At 45.2% G+C, this 14,403-nt stretch overlaps 2 protein-coding genes across 3 annotated transcripts; one reads left to right on the top strand and one right to left on the bottom strand.

Annotated features, from left to right (window-relative positions):
• The first annotated feature begins 8,255 nt into the window (after positions 1 to 8,255).
• Positions 8,256 to 11,709, top strand: tmem138 (transmembrane protein 138). 2 transcript variants are annotated; one of them, XM_028958700.1, is made up of 5 exons: positions 8,256 to 8,380; positions 9,058 to 9,542; positions 9,626 to 9,797; positions 9,915 to 9,990; positions 10,743 to 11,709. In XM_028958700.1, the coding sequence occupies exons 2-5, from the start codon at positions 9,415 to 9,417 to the stop codon at positions 10,853 to 10,855; spliced, it is 489 nt and encodes a 162-aa protein (XP_028814533.1). In that variant the 5' UTR covers positions 8,256 to 8,380; positions 9,058 to 9,414; the 3' UTR covers positions 10,856 to 11,709. The 2 variants fall into 2 exon arrangements, with proteins under 2 accessions (XP_028814533.1, XP_028814535.1); XM_028958702.1 differs by having other exon boundaries at positions 8,277 to 8,406.
• Positions 11,710 to 12,553: 844 nt separating this feature from the next.
• Positions 12,554 to 14,113, bottom strand: tmem258 (transmembrane protein 258). Its single transcript, XM_028958893.1, has 4 exons — positions 14,041 to 14,113; positions 12,997 to 13,106; positions 12,774 to 12,902; positions 12,554 to 12,694 (listed from the first exon to the last, which is right to left on the bottom strand). The coding sequence occupies exons 1-3, from the start codon at positions 14,041 to 14,043 to the stop codon at positions 12,776 to 12,778; spliced, it is 240 nt and encodes a 79-aa protein (XP_028814726.1). The 5' UTR covers positions 14,044 to 14,113; the 3' UTR covers positions 12,554 to 12,694; positions 12,774 to 12,775.
• Positions 14,114 to 14,403: the final 290 nt, after the last annotated feature.

Below are 14,403 nucleotides of genomic sequence, written 5' to 3'. Positions count from 1 at the left end.
TGGAGGGGGGGCTCTGTCAGGATTGACGGCACCTAGACTTATCACCTGTGCCCAATCCAGACAGCCGATAAAAGACTGGAACTCCACCCCTTCTGGAGATCCGACATTTTCGTAAAACTCTGTGCACGAACTTGACCTGTTTGTTTAATCGCCACACGCCTGTGGGTTTTGTTTAAGTTGATTCCCCTTTATTTCTCATTTTTGGCCACCGCGCCGTTGTTTGTTTGTATTTTTTTATTGTTTATTAATAAAACCCCTTTCCCAGCATGTCCTGCCTCTGCACTTCTCTCCCCCATCAGCTCGCGGTTGTGACACAGATTTTAGAATTCTACATAGTATACAAATATTATTTTGCATGCTCAACTCCTGGGTTCTGTTCCTACATGGGAAATTTATTGGATTCATGATGGAATAATGGACATTGGATCCGCACGATTTCTTTGACTTAAGCTGTCCTAATTCATTTAAATTATTATTTTATTAAGTCGATCACCTGTGATTTGGCATTGCATCCAAATTTCACGTTATTTTTAAACATTTAAAGTATGAAGCAAATACCATGTGATTAATTTCTTGATTTAAAAGAGGAAACTTCCAATTCTTTTTCTCTTTTCCGCCAACGTAGAATAGGTTTGTGTCACAGCCAATACATCTCCAGCCCACCAGAGAGCACCAGACCAGACAGAGAGACGGCGACCCGGAAGCGGAAACGAGAGCGGGCAGCGTAGAGTATAAAGGTCAGGTAACCCCGAGGAGACGCTTTGAGTTGAATCTATTCCCCAGAGACGCTAGCCTTGTTTTCCCACACCCAGCTGACTAGAATCCACGACCACGACCCTTGCCTGCCCCCTTTATTACGAAGATCTACTGACGGATTCCACCTCGACACCACGACCTTCGCCTGCCACTGACACTGAGTTTGCCTGACCCTTGTAAGAAGACGATCTCCCCGCTACCCCCCACGAAGCCCTAGTTCCCTCCACGCCGCGCTGCGGCACGTCCACGATTCCACTCCCGTCCCAACTTACCTCCGGCCTCCCTCTCCCCGACCAAAAACGCTTCCGGTCCTCCTCCTCTGCGCGTCCTATGTCTGCTCCCCGTGCGACGACTTGTCCCCTTGCTCCCAGCATGCCTGCAAATGCGTCCCCGAACTCCAGCAGTGACAGTTTGACATGGTAACATTCATCATCTAACCTCTGACTTTTCATATCTAATAATGAGGAGAAATATCAAGTTTATTTTCCCTGGTCTCAACGATCTGTTTTTCCAATTCTCTCAGTCCAGATCCCATCAACCTTTTTGTCCTTCAGTTGGGCTTTGCCTCTCTTTGCAGCAATTCTGTTGGAGGTCTTTGTTATCAGGAGTCTCAGACTCCCCCGTGCACGATGTGCCCCGAGCCCGAAGTCAGGAAGAGGTCGCCGGTATCTAGCTGGAAGGACCAGAGTTGATAACAATTTTATTCTTGTGCAAGGAGTCAAGTCAGCACAGCGGTGCAGGATTGTCTGAAGAAGAACAGCCCTTCTGTTCCTTCTCCACAGTAGATATTAGAATGAAGTATTAGTACAGTTGGACTTCAGGAGATTAACCCGATGTGGCTCTTTCACATGCAGTGTTAATATGGGATAGCCTGAACGCATAACATGCAGTGTTAGTAAACCCTAATACTCAGAGGAAGGGGGGCGTGTCGTGGGTGGTGCAGCCGACGCGGATGTGACCGTACACATTTACAGTCTCACACTAATCTATTTAAAAAAAATTAAAAAATAAAAAAAATTTCTAAAGAATTAAAACTATGGAATTAAGAAGAACTTTTATACAAAATTTACAAGACAAGAAGTCTTTCAAGCTACTGGAGGAGTTACGTGGACATTTACAGTTGTCACCATATGATGCTGCGCTTCAAGCACAGTACCACAAACACGACGATTACCTCATATATTTGGTGGACCAACATCCTGATCTGTTGTTATAGACCTACACATCAATATATTACTTCATGTAGGAAGGGGCAGTGGACACACACATTTTGTAGACATTCAAATAAAAGACAGAAGAGTTGGAGCCCCAGACTTTATTTAAACGTTTGCAGGATGCTAAATTCAAAACTGTTCCAACTGAACTCAATGTACTTATGTAGATGTTCTGCATGGCAGGTGACTTTTTTAAGGTCAAGGGAACTGATGCTTGGCCCCTGCCTGTTATGCTGTACAATGGTTTGGACCCGATCTGGCCTTTAAAATTAATCCTGGGAAAATTATGGAGTTTTTATACATTTTATAATGACGTTATAATTGACCCAATTTTTAGTTTTCTATGCAAGAAGAGATATTATGCTGTCTTGGACGTCTCACTAATGTTCACTCACCAGTCTCACTTATCATATATGAAGAAGCTGGAAAAGCATCGGGACACCTGGATTATGATACTGGGAGAGAACCGGTTCCTGTACCTCACTGGGAAGAGTCCTGGGCCACCGAATCTCCTCACCATGCAGAAACTCCTTTAGTGTCCTCACTACAGGGAATTTATCAAACTGTATTATAATGAAACCGTGGTCTTCTACAATAAAATAGAAGAACTCATCTTTTTCCACAAGATTATTCCAATTAAGTATTTTTTTTATCCTGAATGAAACAGAGGAAGCGGCTGAATGCTGAATTTGATGGCAGCAACGGTCTCATGATGTCACCTCATCGTGTACATGTTGTCACAAGTTGAAGAGGGAACAGACGAGAGACTGCGTGTAGGCCGATGGAATCACCAGCCGTTTGTTCTATGAGTGATAACTGGACTTTAAGTTTGTTGATTATGTTATATGGTATATTTAGTGATAACATCACTAACTCATTGCATGTTTTATAACATTAAATGTAGTTTTAATCAAAACTGTTGCCTAATTTTACTACGTTTTTAGACGTGGTGTGTTACTTTTCCTTCATAAAACATTTCTGACTTTCGCCATTTGCCATAAACGTTATGCTTGATGAGCAGTATTTTGTAAGGTATGAACAATGTACAGTACTATATAATAGACGATCTAAATCTTATAAACAGAATGTACATAAGAGTGTACATAAGGTGCAGACAATGTTAAAGGTGGTTCGCAGTGTGACAGTTTCAGCTGTTTAGGAGGCGGATGGCGAGGGGGAAGAAGTTGTTCCTGTGTCTGTGGTCCTGGTCTGCAGGCTTCTATAACGTCTGCCAGAGGGCAGCAGGTCAAAAAGCCTGTGACCAGGGTGTGAGGGGTCTGAGATGATTATCCCTACAGGTACAGGTCCTGGATGGAGGGAAGGGGGGCACTGGTGATCCTTTCTGCTGTCTGTACAGTCAGCTGCAGTCTGATCCTGTCTCTTGAGGTTGAGGTTGAAGTTTATTGTCATATGTACAAAGTACAGTCTACAGAGAACAATGAAATTCTTACTTGAAAACCTCTCCCACGTGGTGGCCTAGCGGTTAAGGAATCGGCCCTGTAATCAGAAGGTTGCCGGTTCGAATCCCGATCCGCCAAGGTGCCACTGAGGTGCCACTGAGCAAAGCACCGTCCCCACACACTGCTCCCCGGGCGCCTGTCATGGCTGCCCACTGCTCACTCAGGGTGATGGGTTAAATGCAGAGGACAAATTTCACTGTGTGCACCGTGTGCTGTGCTGCTGTGTATCACATGTGACAATCACTTCACTTCTTCTGCTAAAAGAACATAGAATATGATACATAGAAGACATAGAAGACAAAGTGCAGCAGCAATAAATAAATAAATAAGTCACAGAAGGGTGAATATATCTACGTTGCATAAAAAAAGTGATTGTGCATAATTTAAGTGACAGTGCAGTGCATACTATGTGTTGTATAGCCTGATGGCACTGGGGTAGAAACTATTTCTGAATCGTGATGTGTGTGTGTGTCACGACTACAGACTTACGGGGGAAGGAAGCGCAGAGGTCTGACATGTTGGGAAGGGGTTTTATTCATAAACAAACAATAAACTCAAAGAAACAATGGCGCGGTGGCCGAAAACAGTTTAACGTAAATAAAGAACTGAAACTAACCCGTAGGCGTGTGGCGATTGCCAGAACTCAAATCACAAACATACACACGGTTGCCAAATGAAGTTCACGAAAATGCCGGAGATCTAGAAGGGGCGGAAACATCCGGCATTTATGGGGCGTCAGGATTGGAGTCAGGTGTGGAGCCCAGCTGCAGGCAATCCTGACAGTGTGTGAATTGTCCTGAGTCTCTTGCCTGATGGCAGGAAAGTATAAAGTGACAGTGCAGGGTGGCTGGGGTCCTTCAGGGTGCTCTTTGTTTTCCTGAGACAGCGCGTGGTGTAAATGTCTGTTATTGCTGGGAGTTGTGTGCCTGTGATCCTCTGGGCTGTTTTCACCACCCTCTGCAGAGCTTTCTTGTCCTGAGCAGTACAACTGCCGTACCAGGACGCGATACTGCCCGTGAGGATGGACTCCACAGCGCACCTGTAGAAGCTGGTGAGGACAGAGGTGGATACCCCAGTCTTCTTTAGGCATCTGAGGAAGTGGAGTCGTTGGTGGGCTTTTTTGGTGACCGCTGCTGTGTGTTCTGAGGACTTGAGGTCGGCACTGAGGGTGACCCCAAGGAGCCTGAAGCTGCTGACCCTCTCCACAGCACCTCCTCTGATGTAGATAGGAAGATGAGCTGTATCCTGCCTCCTAAAATCCAAAACCATCTCCTTGGTTTTGCTGACGTTGAGAGAGAGGTTGTTCTCCTGACACCACTCTGCCAAGAGTCTCACCTCCTTTCTGTAGGCCGTCTCGTCGTTGTTGCTGATCAGGCCTACAACGGTGGTATCATCAGCAAACTTGATGATGGTGTTGGAGCTGTCTCTGGACACACAGTCGTGTGTGAACAGGGAGTCCTGCATTGGGCTCAGAACAGTTCCCTGCGGCGTGCCAGTGTTGAGGAGCATTGTGGTGGAGGTGTTCTTGCCGATCCTCACATACTGCGGTCTGTTGGTGAGAAAGTCCAGAACCCAGTTGCACAGAGTAGCACTGAGTCCCAGCGCCCACAGCTTCTGGATCAGCTGGCGCAGCAGTTCTTGTTGTCCAGGTGAGCCAGGGTGGTGTGGATTGTCCATGAAATGGCGTCATCAGTGGATCTATTGTGACGATATGCAAATTGCTCAATATGCTCAAGATGTGCCCCATTACCAGCCTTTCAAAGCACTTCATGGTGATGGAGGTTAGTGCAACAGGCCGAAAGTCGTTAAGACAGCTGGCTTTGTTCTTTTTGGGAACCGGGACAATGGTGGTGTTTTTGAAGCAGATGGGGACAGTTGAGCTCTGCAGTGAGGTGTTAAAGATGTCGGTAAAGACGGCAGACAGCTGCTCACTGCACACTTTCAATACGCGACCCGAAATTCCATCTGGGCCGGCGGCCTTGCGGATGTTCACTCTGCTGAAGCACCTCTTCACGTCCACGACAGACACGGTGGGAGTGACGTCATGCAGCTCTGCTGGAGCCCGCTCTGGAGGATGGGAGTTAGCGAGCTCGAAGCGTGCTTAGAATGCGTTCAGTTCGTTTGGGAGTGATGGGCTGCCGGAATCGAGTGTGTGTGCTTGTGGTTTGTAGTCTGTCTTTTAGTGGCTACTCCATACCAGGCGGTGATGGAGGAGCACAGGACAGACTCAATGACCGCAGTGTAGAACTGGATCAGCGGCTCTTGTGGAAGACTGTACCTCCCCAGTTGCCTCACAAAGTACATCCTCTGCTGGGTCTTTTTGAGGATGGAGATGTTGGTCTCCCACTTCAGGTCCTGGGAAATGGGGGTGCCCAGGAACTTGAAGGTCTCCACAATAGTCACCGGGCTGTCTTGATATGGTGAGGGGGAGCAATGAAAACCGAATGAGAATTGCTGGTGTCTTCCTCTTGTAAATCGCTTTGGATAAAAGCGTCTGCCAAGTAAAGTAAAGTAAAGTAAAGTAAAGTAAAGCAATATTGTGGGATGTCTCCTGAAGTCCACTGCCATCTCTACAGTCTTGAGCGTGAATCATACATGTGTGCGTATTAGTTCCCAGGTGAATTTTACACTGAAAAGAGTGTTGGGCCAGACAGGTAACACCTTATATTATTTCTTCAGATCTTATTTTACGTAGTGTAAAACAAGGGGGTTTACAGAGTCCCAAAACCTTTAAACCCTATTTATCTTACCTGGAAATGTCCATATTCATCAAAAATCTGTATATTATCAAAGTTCCCAGGTGAATTTTACAGTGAAAACTGTGTTGGGCCAGACAGGTAACACCTGATATTATTTCTACACATCCTATTTTACCCCAAACAAGGGAGTTTGTTACAGTGGCCCCAAGCTTTTAAAGCCTATTAATCTTACCTGGAAAGGTCCATATTCCTCATACATTTGTGCGTATTAGCAAAGTTCCCAGGTGAATTTTACACTGAAAACTGTTATGGGCCAGACATGTAATAAGTGGTGTTATTTGTAATAGTTTTTTGAGAATTTTGAGTGGATGCATATCTTATTATCATATCATTTTCACTTCACTTTGACACAGTGTCAATTATAAAGTCCAGCTTATCACAGAGTCCCCCTGTTAGACACAGACAAAGTTAAATTCACCCTAGTTAGGCTGTCCTAGTTAGGGTACCGGGCCACCGTTGCACCAATATACCACTATAACCACATATTTCAGTATTGGTCGTACAGTGCCACCATCTGCCGCTGCTTCTGTTTGTTTCCTCCGAGACACGGAATCAAGCACCCAGACTACTGGCAGACCCCAGTGAAGAGACCAGCAAATAAATCCTGGTTCCTGACAACTGCTAAACGAGGACATAGCATGAAACGAACCAGAGGGACACCATGATTTTTGGGCTATATAAGAAATAAATGTTGTTGTTGTTGATATACAGCTTTATGTTAATTTCTGAAATAGATTTTTAAAAAATTGATTTTGACTATTTGAAAGCCACCAGCACTGAAGGAATCTACACACCCCTCACATGCACTCTTTACCTTCCTACCATCCGGAAAAAGGTCCCGAAGTATTCGGGCCCTCACTGCCAGACTCTGCAATAGCTTCATCACACCCGGATCAGTTTAGTGAGTGACTCAGAGGGAGCCGAATCCTAAAAAGGATCCGACTATTACAGCTCTACTTCGTTCGACTTTTCGGAGATCATCTACGCCTCCCTGTTGATGACCTCTGACCTACTTTCTGTACGATCTCAATTTCTGTGTTTGAATTTTAGAAAATTTAATTTGATATTCCGAATTTCTTCTTCATCTTGAAAACTTTAAGTTGTATTTTTAAAAACTGGATATCTGCAGTCTTAGAATTCAGAACAAAACATTCCTTGTTTGAAAATACATGTCTATAAAAATGTTCAGTATTCAAGTAAAATAATTTCAAATTCAAAGCTATTTTAAATCCCATATAATATTCAGTTTTGATAAATAACACAATTCGCATTCAAATAGTTTTGTCATAATATTAGCTCCATAACTACGCACATTTATTTATTATTCATTTCACCTGTTTAGCACTGTTTGTCTCATTGTTGTCTACATGTTTTTTGTTAAATGTTATTCTTGCACTGCCTGTGTCCCCTGTTTGCACCTTGTGTAGCCCAGTTTGTCTGTGTTGCACACGTGCACTTTATGTCAGTATGTAACCTTGTCTAAATGTTCAAATGTTACCATCTAACATGTACAGTACAGGCCAAACGTTTCAATGTGTTTTCTTTATTTTCATGACCATTTACGTTGGTAGATTCTCACTGAAGGCATCAAAACTATGAATGAACACATGTGGAGTTATGTACTTAACAAAAAGTGGAGACCTGGTCTCCACAGTCACCGGACCTGAACCCAATCCAGATGGTTTGGGGTGAGCTGGACCAACAAGTGCTAAACACCTCTGGGAACTCCTTCAAGACTGTTGGAGAAGCATTTCAGGTGACGACCTCTTGAAGCTCATCGAGAGAATGCCAAGAGTGTGCAAAGCAGTAATCAGAGCAAAGAAACTAGAATATAAAACATGTTTTCATATCTCCACATGTGTTCATTCATAGTTTTGATGCCTTCAGTGAGAATCTACCAACGTAAATGGTCATGAAAAAAAAGAAAACACATTGAACGAGAAGGTGTGTCCAAACTTTTGGCCTGTACCGTATATAGCTGAAATGACACTAAAGCTCAACTTCAACTTGTCGCGCTGAAGTGCACCCCCTACTGGCGCAACGCGGGTATTGCAGCGTTTAAGGTGGAACGGACAACAGAGGATTAAGGAGCCGCGAACAGGGAGGTAACTTCAGCGCCGTGTTGCCATGGGAGAGGCTGCAGGCGCGGCGGCGTCTTCGCCCTTGTCGCCGTGGCGGACCTTAACTCGAGGTAACGACTTTACTGTCACGGAAACGGTACGCACTTTCTCGGCCTTATCATTGTTATTTTAAAACTTTATCTATATGCAAGTCACGGTTTCTAACGGGCTATGCTAAGTTAGCTAGCTAGCGCGGCAGCGGCCGGCGAACCTCTTCACGCAAGCGGACAGAAGGCGGCTCCGGGCTTTAATAATCAGCAAGGAGATGCGGAGATGCGATCAACATATTAGCCGCCCCGGGCCGTAATCCCGCCTGCTGTCGCCGGGGCCCGTTAATACTGTCGGTGTGTTGACCTGCTTTTTAACGCGAATAGGCGCCTACAGACTTGCACGTAAAGTGTCGTCTTCTAGTGTGAAGCGTGACGCCCTTATCCATCAGTAGTTACAGGGACAGTCCCCCCCCCCCTGGGGACACTCGGGGTTAAGTGTCTTGCTCAGGGACACGATGGTAGTGAGTGGGATTTGAACCTGGGACTTCTGGTTCACAGGCGAGTTTGTTACCCGCTAGGCTACTTCCACCCTTAGCGTCTTTTTGTGCGTTGTCTACGTCTTTATTTGTCCTCCCAGGAATCTGTTTAGTGCTGTTAATATTCTCAGCTGCTGTGTGTCCAGTTGTCCATCATTCTGTGTGCGTGGACGTGCCGTTTATTATCTCTGTAATAAAGTGATGTCTGTGTTGCCCCCACAGGATAAAAAAACGGGGCCTGGATGACGAGATGCGTGTCCTGAAACTTTAATCTCAGCTTTGCGACGTAACGGCCAGACAGGCGTGACCTCGGCACCCGTGTCAGTGTCCCGCCGCAGTCGAGCCCGGAGGCGTGTGGTCGTCGTGATGCGCGTTAAGCGCCTGGACGAGGCCCCGGGGACGTCTCCGTAGCTGCCAGCGCGACTTGCTCGGTGCCGCCGGAACGGATGTGCGGCCGATGGGACTCAGAAGAGCTTGTACGGAAGATGGCAGGACGGGGATCCGGTGGCGGGAGGGCCTGCGCGTAGCCCCGACGTGAGCGGTTCCTCGCGGGCCCCCAGGGCTCCACTCGGCCGTGAGATGCTCCAGACCAACAACTACTCACTGGTGCTCCTGGTGCAGCTGGCCTTGCTGACCTATGACCTGTTCGTCAACTCCTTCGGTGAGCTGCTCAGGGCGGCAGCCGTCGTCCAGCTGGTTCTCTTCATGTGAGTCACGTGGTCAGATATGCCGGTAGGGCCGTAGATGACCATTCTGTAGAGTTTAAACCATCCGCCCCTTCCCCCTACAGAATCCAGGACATCGCCATCCTCTTCAATGTCATCATCATCCTCCTGATGATGTTCAACACCTACGTCTTCCAGGTGGGGCTGGTGTCTCTGCTGCTGGAGCGTTTCAGGGCTCTGCTCATGCTGTCGGCGTTGTACCTCACACTCAGCATCTGCCTGCACTGTTGGCTCATGGTAATTTCTCTCTCTCTCTCTCTCTCTCTCTCTCTCTCTCTCTCTGTGTGTGTTGTGTGTGTGTGTTTCTGTGGTTTGATCCTCGTCTTCACCTGTGTTGTTGATCTTGCCGCGCAGAATCTCAGATGGATGGAGTCCAATCGCTTCATTTGGACAGATGGCCTCCAAGTCCTCTTTGTATTCCAGAGACTTGGTAAGCAAGCCGGCGGCACTCCACTGTGGCTACTTACGCTTTCCAGAACAACAACTCGCTCTCTCGTGTTCTATAGTCTGTCAGCAAAACGTCACTTTGTGAGGTTGCTGGACGTGAATGCGAGTGTCTGTGGTCCTGCAGTGGCTAGAAATGGCGATAGGTGTAAAGAGAGCTTCGCGGTTCTCTTGAGGGCCGGATCTGGAATCCACCCCCTTCATGTATTCTTTTATTCTGGAAAAACACAGACACGACTTCCTGTCCGCAAAACATTGCGGTTGGTGAATGGTGTTGATGACGTCATTTCCACTTATCTGCTGTAGGCAGGTCTCCATCTCGTCCCGCCTCTCTCCTCCTCATTAGCATTTAAAGCTACGGACACCGAAATGCGCGTCCCGGGAAATCTCACTGTGGGACTGGAGACTTCAGATGCAGTATTAGGGGACCAAGAAGACCCATATAAAAGCATGTCAGGGGACCTTTTAAGTCTAGTGTTCCATGACTGGCCGTCTGTGGAGTAGATGATCGTGACGATGCCGTGGTTCTTGGGTGAGGAACTGGTTTCTACTCTGTCCAGCACTTTCACTCTCTTCATGTCCTTAAGATGAATTGATCCCATTCAGCATCTGGTCACATGACCTTGTGACCGTGAACAACGTAATAAGGTGAAATGATAATTAAAGACTGTGTTTGCAAACTGTGTTGAGGCTGAAACGAAGCCGCCTGCTTTAATGCCTTCGTGTCTGTCTTTCCAGCCGCCGTGTTGTACTATTACCTCTATAAACGCACCACCGAGTACCTGGGCGACCCGCGCCTGTACGAGGACTCTGCCTGGCTCCGAGATGCTTTTGCCCGAGCGCGGCAGTGAGGAGGAAACTCGCTGCGGAGCCAAGATGGATGCCATCGCCCACCAGGAGCAGCACAGACGCGTGACGCCGTGTGAAAGCCCTGCTCTGAGGCTCGGCCAAGGGGGACGAGCGGAATCATGGGAGTCACTCATGAGAGACACCCTCACAGCAAGATTCCACCCTCCTTCCCTCTTTAATCCAGGGTGTGCTTGTAAAGCAACAGCGTCTGATCAAATTTGGATGTAAGCAAGGCGACGGTTCACCGTGTGGGGAAAATTGGGATTTTTTAATCAGGCAGATGATTAAAATGGCTGAGCTGGAGCCATGGACCCGGTGGACCTTTTACTTTTTTAATTTATCCCCTGTATGAACTAACCAGGGGTTGATGATGGTGAAGGTGACTGGCTGTGGCTCTTCCATCACTCGGATTTTACCACGTGCCTTACACTTAGTATTCATTTTGCACATAGAAACAGCAGGTTTAGCGTTCACAGACTGATCGTGAGCGGTCCAATTAGTTTTTTTACTTAATGTAGCAAGTGGCCATTTTAATAAACATCAATGCAACAAAGCAATAGTTGCCACGGCTGTTTTTTTTTTTTTATTTTTTATGCTGTGGTTGGCCGGTTTAATACCAAAAATCCCCTCTAATGTGGGGTGGTATGACGGTGAGGGATCTATTCTTAACACAAACCGTAATCTGGGATTGGGACTTTAGATTCTACAAATGGCCCACACTCCTGCACCTGTCCTGTGTTTACCAGGAAGAGTGTGTGTGTGTGTGTGTGTGTGACGCATCATGGTTAAAATAAATACTATTAAATAATTTCATTTCAATAGTAATAAATGCTGTTGTGCTGATATTAATCTTTGATCTGTTCTCACGACCGTGTGTTTTTTTTTTTTTTTTTTTTTCTGTAAGAATATGGCCCCGACTTGAGGACTCTTTAGATTTGACTAATTAAGAGCTGGGATAGAAGACGTCTACTACAGATGATAGATGGTGCAGAGAAAGCTTATTAAATCTGTAGAATTGCAGTTGTTCTCCCTCATCACATTTTCCAATTCTTTGGCAATATAAGTTTCTCCACATGGTTTTCCCTCACCCTAAGACAGTTGGTCTCTAAATGAACCAAAGCAGATGCTGATAACCCTACTGTTGATGTATTTTGGGGAAGTAAACTGGACCCCACGTTTTCAGTCAGACCCTTAACCGCAGCGGCAAACGCACACAGCCGTATTCACCTCAGTCTGAGCCTTTATTTATGGCATTTATGGCCATCATCACTGGCCACCACAATCGCAATGATAGAGTTAAAGAAACACTCCAACACCCTCTTCTAACTTTGACTTACAATCAGTAGTTACAGGGACAGTCCCCCTGGAGACACTCAGGGTTAAGTGTCTTGCTCAGGGACACAATGGCAGTAAGTGGGGTTTGAACCTGGGTCTTCTGGTTCATAGGCGAGTGTGTTACCCACTAGGCTACTACCACCCATAATTCATTTTTTTTAAATTATTTTATAAACTTACACAATGAGAACAAATGAACATAAAACCCCAATCCCCTAAGGGGAGAAAGAAAGAAAAGGAAGTAGAAAGAGACCCATAAAACATTTGGCAGCACATAATATCATACTTAAAAAAAAAAAATTAATGTGGGGAATATTAGAAGTTTGAGAATCACTGGATTAACGAAACAGAAGTCATACACACCATTCTTATGAAACCTCATCTTTATTACTAAATGAAGAACCCAAATCCTGATCTCTCCATTAGTGCGAAATCCAACCCTAAACCCAGTATTTGTGGTGCTGTTCTGTGCGGGAAAACCGGAATGTTGCCACTTTTTCCAAAATCTGCAAAAGAACAAACAGAGTGAAGCAAAACGGGCAGAATGGAAACTCATTTTAGACCCTTCAATGGCCTTCTGCTCACCTTCATACGTAAATCCCTACCCACAGCAGCAGGAACAGCACGCCGAAGCCCATGAACAGGGACGCCACGAGCGAGATCAGCAGCTCTTTGTACACATCACGTGTGTACTTCGTGGACGTTACTTCATATCTACGAACACTGGAGTTAAAGCAACGTCTGGTAGTGTGCTTCCCGATAATTTAGCCACAAGCTGGTTTTGCCATTATATGCTGTTGAAGGATACACGAAGAACCAGGCCGTGAAGAACATCCCGATGGCGAGCAGGACCACGGTGAGGTGTGGGAACACCGCCGGGTTCACCGGACTCGTATACCTCGTCATGGCTTCCAACTCCTGAAACAGACAGTCCAGGCAACAAATAGTTAAAACGGTGCATTCGATAAAAAAAAAGAAAAAAGTGGAAAAATGCTGTATAGAAAGTCAGGGAGGAAGATTTTACAAACTAAAGGCTTCCTCTACATGGCTAAATTCTTCCTGCATTCAACTGGTTTGTCTCCTTGAACTAATAACCCCACAGCAAGAACCCCACGTCCTTTTTTGTCCATGGCAGATGGGAACATCAACATCTCGAACACGGAGGGCTCCTGTGTTTAATTTAAACAGCTCTTATTGTCTTTTTGAGGTGGATTTTAATACTTATTGTTTGACATATATAGAAACCACAACATAGTGAATAAACAGATTGTATTCATAATGAACCAGAATGAATCCAATGCCTTAAATGTAAATGTAAAATGTAAATACTGAAATGCTTGTAAACCGGTTCACACGCAGGACCAAGTAGCACAGCAAGTGCTTCAGTGTAACAGACCAACCACCGAACTTGCTTGTTTATAACTTATTTTATATATGCATTAATGATGATAATAATGATTACATATTATGTGGAGCTTTCAGAAAATGTACCCCTTATAGTGACTCCCTAGCCATCCGTGCAGTTTTACATTAGGCTAATATGCAAACGTTACCTTACGAAGTCTTAAAAAAGAATAACAGAATAAATGAAGCGCCTTAAAAAAAGAAGACAACGAAAATTACATTGAATTAAAGGAAAAGTTCATTTATTACGTGTAGCAGAAACAAATCAATCACCTCGATTCAGAAATGACAGCTAGTCAGCCAACGATGCTAAAGCTAGCCTATTTAACACAAGTACAGACGCATTCATATATATACAGCTCATAAACACAATCAATATTATTAATAATAATCTAGCAGCAACGCCCAATTGCTGCTGCTTCGGTGAGTATAAAGTCAGTAAACTCACCATGGTGCGTGATGAGCTGCAGCAGCCTCTACCTCACGACTAAAAGCCACGTCTATCCGGAAGTTAGCCTTCCGGATGCCGCGGTGGTTTGTGGGAATTGAAGTCTCAGCGTCATTCCTGCTGGAAAACTGGAAAACTTTGGAGGAAATTTAGTGTATTCATGTTTTGTATATTTTTTTTCTAATTTAATTCTGTTATATTTTCTACCTCATCCTATAAAACGTGACATGTTTCTTTTAAGAATTTTTTTAACAGTGTCTACATGTTAAATTTATACTTCATTATGAGTTTTCCCCAAAATTCGACAGCACATTTGTTTGCTGCCTATGTGATGAATAAAGAATCTTGGAAAAAGGCAAAGAA

The sequence above is a fragment of the Denticeps clupeoides genome, chromosome 17 (genome assembly GCF_900700375.1).
Source record: "Denticeps clupeoides chromosome 17, fDenClu1.1, whole genome shotgun sequence".
NCBI classification, from domain to species: domain Eukaryota; kingdom Metazoa; phylum Chordata; class Actinopteri; order Clupeiformes; family Denticipitidae; genus Denticeps; species Denticeps clupeoides.
This window is presented reverse-complemented; position numbering and strand designations above follow the sequence as displayed.

Excerpts from the sequence above, each read along its gene's own strand:
- tmem258 (XM_028958893.1), bottom strand. Across the intron at positions 12,903-12,996 it reads TTCACGGCCTGGTTCTTCGT|ATATGAAGTAACGTCCACGA; the intron begins GTATCCTTCAAC and ends CAGTGTTCGTAG.
- tmem138 (XM_028958700.1), top strand. The coding sequence starts at position 9,415 with ATGCTCCAGACCAACAACTACTCACTGGTGCTCCTGGTGCAGCTGGCC. Across the intron at positions 9,543-9,625 it reads GTCCAGCTGGTTCTCTTCAT|AATCCAGGACATCGCCATCC; the intron begins GTGAGTCACGTG and ends TTCCCCCTACAG. Across the intron at positions 9,798-9,914 it reads GCCTGCACTGTTGGCTCATG|AATCTCAGATGGATGGAGTC; the intron begins GTAATTTCTCTC and ends CTTGCCGCGCAG.